General features: G+C 39.7%; 1 protein-coding gene across 3 annotated transcripts in view; it reads right to left on the bottom strand.

Moving 5' to 3' along the window:
• Window positions 1–3,359: 3,359 nt before the first annotated feature.
• Window positions 3,360–9,154, bottom strand: part of RSPRY1 (ring finger and SPRY domain containing 1) — a 46,314-nt gene continuing 40,519 nt past the window's right edge. For all 3 annotated transcript variants that reach the window (XM_030848096.3, XM_030848098.3, XM_060289393.2), the window contains exons 14-15: window positions 8,932–9,036; window positions 3,360–4,848 (exon numbers count right to left, since the gene is read on the bottom strand). In XM_030848096.3, the coding sequence (XP_030703956.1) occupies window positions 4,752–4,848; window positions 8,932–9,036 (202 nt within the window). In that variant the 3' untranslated portion in view covers window positions 3,360–4,751. The remainder of the gene's footprint in view (window positions 4,849–8,931; window positions 9,037–9,154) is intronic.

Here is a 9,154-nt window from a genome sequence, read left to right as displayed (position 1 = left end):
TTGGAATGAATTACAAGATTTAAGATGAAGCTTCAGGTCGTTTAAAGCGGGTTTTAAGAGCACTGTAAATCGAAAATCTCTTGAGAGCCAATCCCTTAGCTTTTGAGCCAGATAATGAAGACCTCTGATTTGCGAGACAGTTACTCCCTCTCGTGGAAGGATCGCCCCACCGCAAGAAGTGGAGGTATTGTAATTTACATCATAAGTATAATATTCACATCAAAAAGATTATTCGGCACTAACTGGTTTCTTGGGTAATTAGGCAAGATAAAAGTTGACAGAACCACTTTGAGCAACTACATCAGGTGACTTTGCTCCAGGAAAAGTACCCCTCCAAAACTGACGAATTTTGCAAAAGGATACCCTAGATCTGTTTTCTCCTGATTGGATCACTAGACATTGTGTCTCTTCGGTTGCATTTTATTTTTTGGCCAAATGTCTGGTACATGTCTAGAGGAATTTTAGGTATGGCTTAAGTTTGATCTGTGGGTCAGATGGCCAGTCTGAATAAATTGACATTTTTGAATGGACATAAAATAGATATCAGTGGGATGTGGAATTAAAAATGGTTACCATGACACAGTTGTATCCAGAGTGAGATCAATTCTCAGAGGTACTACTTCTGCTTACCACCAAGTAGAAGGCAGGCATCCAGAAAGATTTGCTGAATAACTGGACGGAGTTCTGTAAGTCAAACACTGGTCACACAGCTCAAGGCAAACTCAGCAATTTCCTCATGACCTACTTTCTCTATAAACCACACTTACTTCTGCTGGACTAAATGAACTTGCCCACACGTTCTACTGCTAATACATATATGGGATCAGAGCAGAGGAGGAAACTTGATTTCATCTTTTCTGGTTATCTAATGCTGTTACGCCACCAGAAAACTTATTGGCTAAAAAAACTCAATTATTTTGCTCTCTAGTCTGCAATTTGGACAGGACTTGGTAGGGACAGCTAGTCTCTGTTCCACTTGGCATCAGTTAGGGTAGCTGGAATGGGGCTAGAGAAGCCTCTTCCAAGAAGCTTACTCATGTGGCTGGCAAATCAGTATTGGCTAGGGTAGCTCAGTTGTGGATGTTGAACAGAGGACCTGGGAGGTGGGAGGTGATCACCGTTCCTCTCCACATAGGTCTTCCCATGGATGCTTGGGTTTTCTCACACCATGGCAGCTAGGTCCAAGAGCAAATATTTCAAGAGACGGGACGTGGAAGCTGCCAGTCACTCAATGGCCTGGGACCAGAAACTGGCTCAGTATCCCTTCCACTGCATTCAGTTGTTCAAGCAAACATAGAGCCCACCCAGATTTAAGGGGAGGGGGCAGAAATTTCATTTATAGATGGGAGGAATGTCAAAGAATTTGTGGCCCTCTTTAGTCCACGTCACCATCTCTGGCTCTAAGAACAAGTGGGAATAAAGAATAATAGGTATCCACCTATTCAGGCATGTGCCAGATACTGTGATACACATTTAAAAACACATTGTTTCCTTTTAAAATACTTGAAACCCTATGAGAAAACCCCCCAAAACTCTAAAAAGTATTATCTCCATTTTACATATTAGGAAACTAAGGCCTAGAAGTTAAGTACTTGCATACAGGTAATAGGCGGCATAGCGGGGTTGGAACCTGGGTCCGCCCCACTCCTAAGAGCCTAACCATCAAGTTATGTATGGTCCCAATCCCCGAGTTGTCAAATAATATTCCTGGAAATCAGAACATGATGTTTTTCTGCTGAAAACAGAATGGCGGACTTTTTGTAGAAAAATAGAAAATTCACTTGTATATATGAAATATTTTCCATTAATAATACTTTCTTCATTCATTTTGGGTTGGCATTAAGAATTGTTTTATGTGACTAAATAGCAAGAAAATGGACAATCTTGGAAACTGCTGATCTTAGTTTTCTTGGTTATATAATCAAGATGGTTGAAATTCATGCAAAAGGCATTTTCTGCTAATGAAATTGTTTTGGTTTCTGTGATTGAATCATCATTCCCTGGCATTCTGCAAATGGCACCATGACTTTATCCTGCTCTATCAATATCATTCAAAAAACACAGCAATTATTAAAATCTTTTTGGCTGGAACCCCGGGGTCATTTCCCCAATGACTCATTGCAGAAATTACTACAAATTACCTATTTTTCCATCTACTTTTTTCTCTCTCCACTGAATTTACAGACCACTTTTACCTCTCTGCTGGACTACTTAAAAGTCTCCCTACTGGTCATATTACTTCCATTTTTTGCTTGTTCTCTATACTGCCCCCCTTCCAACCCCACTCCAATTCCATTCTCCAAATAGAAGCCGAGCCACCTTTAAAACTTATTTATCAAAGCATACTTACATGCTTAAACTCCTTTGTTTTCTATTGCACTTAGGATAAAATACAAAATCCTGAACATGGCCTTCACGAGCAGTTCCCTGACCTCTCCAACCCTGGAGCATGCTTTTCTACCCACTCAGTTCCTACCTTACTAGTTCAAGGGACTTCCATCTGATCCTGGGGCCTACTGAGCTCCTTTCCTCCTTAGTTAAGGCCTTTGCCTATAATGTGTTCACCTAGCTACCCAGTCCTAGAAGCCTGTCCTCAGTCTCTCTGCCTGGCTATATCCCTAGGTCCTACTTCCTCCTTTAAGTTTTTTTTTTTGTAATGGATTTATGATTTCTTTTTATTTATTTAATTAATTTATTTTTGGCTGCGTTGGGTCTTCCTTGCTGCGCACAGGCTTTCTCTAGTTGCAGCAAGCGGGGGCTACTCTTTGTTGCGGTGCGTGGGCTTCTCATTGCGGTGGCCTCTCTTGTTGTGGCGCACGGGCTTAGTTGCTCCGTGGTATGTGGAATCTTCCCGGACCAGGGCTCGAACCCGTGTCCCCTGCACTGGCAGGCGGATTCTTAACCACTGTGACACCAGGGAAGTCCCTCCTCTAAGTTCTTACCAATATTACTCCTTCAGTGAGTTTTCTCCCTTTCCCCTCATCTAAATTAGGTTCCCCTTGTTCTTTCTCAAAGGCACCCTATTTTCTTTCAGGGCACCAAAAATTTATTACAATAAGGAAAAATATAGTTTTCTCCCCACTACCAGATGTCAGCTCCACGAACAGATCTGTTTTGTATACCGTATAGGTGCAGTGCCCAGAACATATTAGGTGTCCAATAAAGGTTTGCTGGATGAATAAGTGATTAACCTTATTTCTTAATTCTAATACTTGATTCTGTCCTACCCTGGAAAGTATAAACCTGAGAGTATAATATCTTGGAACCTTAGCAGCAGGCACCAATGAAAGTTGTGAAATCTTAGTCAAAAAAGGCAACAAATGTTTTATTTCTTCAATGCAAATTACTGTATTCACCACAAGCTAAAGAAGAGAACATATATATATATATATATATATATATATTTATATATATTTTTGAATTTACGGAAGACTAAAGACATGGAAAAAATCCAGCACCCCAACAAGTACGGCCAGGAAGGAAATCAGGTCTGTAATAGGACAATTTAATGAACTACAAACAAGAAAGGGTGGCAAAGGAAGAAAAAAATGTGCATTGAATTTAAGACACTGTAAAACTCAGAAGACATATTTACTATTCAAGTATAAACTCAGTAAGGACTTGGCATAAATTGAAAGGCAGCTGCTGAGGTACACCATTATAAAATAAGTTCTATGAATTTACAATTCTACCTTCCAATTTTCTGGGAGAAAAAACCAAACTCTTGAAGGTCTTCACCAGAGACCCTGAGAGGGAATAACACTTTGGATGAAGACATAGTCAACAATCCAAGATTGAATTTCCTATTCAAAAACATGTATTTATTTTAAACAATAGGAATACGTGCTCTCAGACTGACCTCTAAGAGTTTTTGAGACTACTGGTTCAAGAGTTGCAAAGTATATTACTTCCCAAAACAATACTGATTAAAAAAAATTTTTTTAAACAAAAAACAGAGAGACCTCATTTGATGGTAGCTTAAAAATACCCTAAATACCAAATTTTCTCCAGTCTAACATTGCGATTAAGAATTCCTCCTGCGTTGTTAAAACATTTTTTCCTCACAAAATGTGGGTACTGAAATTGGATAAAAACACCATGAATGTGAAAATACCACCAATTTTCTGCAGTTAAAAAAAACTAGAATGTTCTTTGGAATCACTGAAATATCAAAAATTTGGGTTTTTTCCTACAGTCTGTGCACCTTCTTTCAGGCCCTCCATGTTGCTTGTAGTATTGACCTGTGTGATTCTAGTTTCATAGCTTCAAGTCTTGCAATATCCATGCTTAACACACCGGTGGCTCTCTGACCAATGGGAAGTTATGCTTAACCCAGAAACGCTGTCATTTACTTCTCCATAATGACTTCTGCCCAAAATAAAAACTTTAGAATATGAGACAAAACATCCTGTGTTAAACAATCAAATGAACCCAACCTGGAGAAATCCGGTGTGGTTTCAACACTCAGGAGGGCATTGTCTCCTATTGTTTCTCATGGAAGTACTGCAGGCCTAGCTGTTAGCATTCAGCTCTCCTTGGTCTTAAAAGGAATTTCTCAGGGCTGGCAAGTTGGGTTAGATTCTAGGAGAATTTTGTCTTTGACAAACTATCGTTTTTTAGCATAAAATCTGGCCATGGCTATAAGTTTCAATGTGCGTACAACTGATTTGAGAAATTTTTTTTCTTTGTTTTTCTTTTCAACATTGGCTGGAATTGAGTAGAAGTAAGTCCATGATGCCTCTTCACGTGTGTCATGAAATATGAGAAATCTGTCTGACTCTAGACACTATTTCTTTACGACACAATGGGCAGGTCTCCAGTTGCAAGGCACAATCCATGCACAGGTCACTGAGGAGAAAGACATAAATGCCAGTTAGGTCAGTGCTTCAAAAGGTCAGACTGACAATCTGCTGACTCCACCTAAAATGTTAACAAGCATGTTAACTGAAAGGGTAATAATCGCACATGGCTAAAACAAAAAGTAAATATATAAACAGCAAGTCTCTCTTCCATTTCTGATCCTCAATCTTCCTCTTCTGAGGAATAAGTTAAAAGTTCATGTGCATTCTTCCAGAAAGTCTATATGTACATAGCCTATACATACAGATGTGTATATGTAGGTAGAGATACAATGCTATTTTTCCCCAGACAGCTAGCCATCTATCCCAATATCATTTGCTGAATAGTCCTTCTCTCACCACAGATTTGACATGATGCCTTTATCATACGTTAAATTTTTCTTTGTAGTCAGTTCTATTTCTGGGCTTCTGTTCCATTGTTGTGTCATTCTTTTCATATACTGGGGCAAAACTATTAACCTTTCTTTAAGTATAGTTGATTTACATTATTGTATTAGTTTCAGGCGTACAACATAGTGATTAAAATTTTTTATAAATTATACTCCAATTAAAGCTAGGGACTTCCCTGGTGGTCCAGCGGTTAAGAATCTGCCTTCCAGTGCAAGGGACGCAGGTTTGATCCCTGGTCGGGGAACTAAGATCCCACATGCCACGGGGCAACTAAGCCCTAGCGCCGCAACTACTGATCCTGCTCCCCACAACTAGAAAGCCCCTGTACACTGCAACCACAGAGCCCTCACACTCTGGAGCCCGCACGCCACAACTAGAGAGAAGCCTGTGCACCAAAACGAAAGATCCTGCGTGCCTCAATTAAGACCAGACGCAGCCAAAAATAAATAAATAAATACATAAAAAAAAAGATATTGGCTATCGTCCCTGTGCTGGACAATATATCCTCATAGCTTATTTATTTTATACATAGTAGTTTGGACCTCTTAATCCCCTGCCCCTATCTAGCTCCCGCCCTCTTCCCACTGGTAACTGCTAGTTTGTTCTCTATATCTGTAAGTCTGTTTCTGTTTTGTTATATTCACTCGTTTGTTTTATTTTAGATTCCACATATAAGTGATAATATACAGTATTTGTCTTTCTTTGTCTGACTTATTTCACTAAGCCTAATACCTTCCAGGTCCATCCATGTTGTTGCAAATTTAACATTTATTTTAATATATTTTAAGATGTGGTAGGTAGGGTTGGTCCTCTCCATAACTCTTCTTTTTCAGAATTTTCTTGTCTTAGTATCATAAACTTTTAAGTTAGCATTTCTATTTCCAGAAAAAAAAAAACAACCCCGAAAACCCATGTTGTCCTTTTTTTTTTTTTTTTTTCGGTACGCGGGCCTCTCACTGTTGTGGCCTCTCCCATTGCGGAGCATAGGCTCCGGACGCGCAGGCTCAGCGGCCATGGCTCACAGGCCCAGCCGCTCCGCGGCATGTGGGATCTTCCCAGATCGAGGCACGAACCCGTGTCCCCTGCATTGGCAGGCGGACTCTCAACCAATGCGCCACCAGGGAAGCCCCATGTTGTCCTTTTTATATGGACCAAATTAAACTTAGAGTTTAGGAAAAACTGTCACGTTTACGACACTAAGAGGTCTTCCTATCCAAGACCAGATCCAGTTATTCAAGTCTTCTTTACATTCCTTGGTAGTTTAAAAGTTTTCTTCAGATAGGCACCATATATTTCTTGGAATGTATTCTTAAGCTTTTTTTTTGTCTATTGTAAAAGGGACCTTCAAATATTTGTTCTAATTAGTTGTTATTTATATATAGAAAGCTATTAAGTTATTTTTTGTAACCAGCTAGCTTATTCAATTGTCACAATGATTCTAATAGGCTTTTAGTCAATTCTCCTGATATCTACCTATGTAATCTATTATCTCCAAATGATGATTTTGCTCCTTTTTCCAGTTTTAATCCCTTTTCTCTTTCTTGTCTAACTGTTTTAGCTTATACAGTGCAAGTCACAGTGGTGATAGCAGGCATCCTTGTCTTGTCTCCAGCATCTCTTGCAATGCTTCCAGTGTGACACCATTAAAAAGATGCTAGTGTTTGGCTGAGATATATACATCTTTTATATTGCTAAGGAAGTATCCATCCATTCTTATTTTATACGATTTTATTCCCTACATCCATTTCTGTTTTGCAGTATTCCATCCATTTGGGATGGATACTGAATTTTAACAAATACCTTTTCAGCATTTTTGGAGCAAGTGTTAATTCTTTGCTCCACTGTCCCTTGGCCTATTTGGGAAATTATATGAATTGATTTCCTATATTGTACTAACCTTGCATTCCTGAAATAAGCCCCCTTGGTTGTGTTGCTGGGTCCTATTTGGTAATAATTTATTTAGGATTTTTAGGTTTATATTCATAAGTTTTCTTTCCTTTTTTTTTAAGATTTTTTTTTATGTGGACCATTTTTAAAGTCTTTATTGGATCTGTTACAATATTGCTTCTGTCTTACGTTTTGGTTTTTTGGCCGTGAGGCATGTGGGATCTTAGCTTCCGGACCAGGGATCGAACCCGCACCCCCTACATTGGAAGGCAAAGTCTTAACCACTGGACCACGAGGGAAGTCCCACATAAGTTTTCTTTTTTTGTGTGTTTTGTCAGCTTTTCATATGATTACGATGCAGGCTTTGTAAAAAGAATATTGTAGTTTTCCTATTATCTCTGTGGTCTGGAGAAGTTTAAATAGAATCTATCTATTCCCTGAAAGTTTGAAAGAATTCACCTGTGAAACCATCTGGGCTTAGTGCTTTTAGTGGCAGAGGCAAAGGTAGCTTTGATAATCATCTCAATTTCTTCTACGGTAACAGGAATGCTTAGATTTTCAGTCTCTTCTAGGGGTTGGCTCATGTCATTCCATTTAGCCAGATTTCTCTTCTTAACCTCTACCCTTCTAAAATTGTTGTTGTTGCTGAAAGTGGAGCTAAATTTTCTTATAATTCTTTTATTTCCTCTTCCAACTCTGTTTTGGATATATCTAGTAAGGAGACTGGTCATACTTAAGATACCTCGTTCTAAGTTTTTAGATTTCAGCCCTCTTTCATGAGCCCTTATTGTGCACAAAACCACCAAGAAGGGCCAGAAAGCTCAGAGATGAATAAGCCCAGATCCTCAGGCACTCTGGGCTAGAGAGTTGATACAGAGGAATAATCACAGCTGGAGTCACGGTGCCTTTCTTTCAGAAGAGAGACTGGTATAGCTAGTGGTGAAATGAGATAAACTCACTGCATGTATGTCCCTTACCAGACAATTAGATAACAACCCATTTAATAAGATGGCAAATGTACAGAGGCAGAGTCAGGGGCTCAGGCTGAGTCAGACCTGGGGGAGACAAACTGCGGTCCATCACTCCAGGCTCTGGCCCCGTAGGCGACCTGCTAGCTAAAGCTATGTCAAGAATAAGAGCAAGGCAGGGTATGGGATGTGATGAATTACAGGGAGCTGGCCTGGAACATCAGCATAGGTATTGCTCATATACAATCAGCACACAAGCCCGGGCTAGGCCAAGGCCAGCACACTGCCCAACTCCTCTTCCCCTTTCTAACCTTAGTTGGGATGGCCTTTTTAGGGACTGTCTTACTTGCTGCTCTTGCTGATGTCTTAGACACTCTGTTCTATAGGATACAGGCTGCCCTTGTCTCATACAACTGAAATTTGGTTAGATGGCAGGGAGGTGCTGCCATCTCAATGCTTAGGAGGGTGAATAATAAGTAAATGAGAAGGCTCTAAAACTAAAAGGGATTTCCCAAGAGGCTCATAATTAGCATTAAACCTTTTACATTTTGTGAATAAAAACTGTTTAAACTATAGTGTTGAGTAAATGAAGTAAAACAAAAACAGGCCTTCCATATCAAGCAGCTTCTTCTATTTCAGGTACTTTCTGGAAGACAGCCATGTACTACTTGGCAAACTCTAATTCCTCATTCAGCCCACTTTGGATATTATAAACCTTGATGAACAGCTATGGAACTGGTAACACTGTAAAAAGCAATTCAGGAACAGGATGAAACTTTGTCTAATATAATGTACAAAAGAGGAAATGACCAAACAAACCCTCTTACCTGTGTCCACATGGCTTCAATTGTGTGTCTGCTACCTCATCGCAACACAGGGAGCAGCAGTTTTCCCGGATACTAACTTGCTTCAACAGAGCAAGACGCCTGTGCCTGAGTAGAAAACACAGTTTGAAACTCATTTTGTCAACAAATAAATGGGGCCTGTTAGCAGTGATGCATACGAAGTGCCTTGAAAATGCTCTGCACATGTGAGTCTACCATGTATTCC

The sequence above is a fragment of the Globicephala melas genome, chromosome 19, assembly GCF_963455315.2.
Source record: "Globicephala melas chromosome 19, mGloMel1.2, whole genome shotgun sequence".
NCBI lineage: Eukaryota > Metazoa > Chordata > Mammalia > Artiodactyla > Delphinidae > Globicephala > Globicephala melas.
Note: the sequence above shows the minus strand (reverse complement) of the source record. Positions and strands in the feature narration are given on the sequence as shown.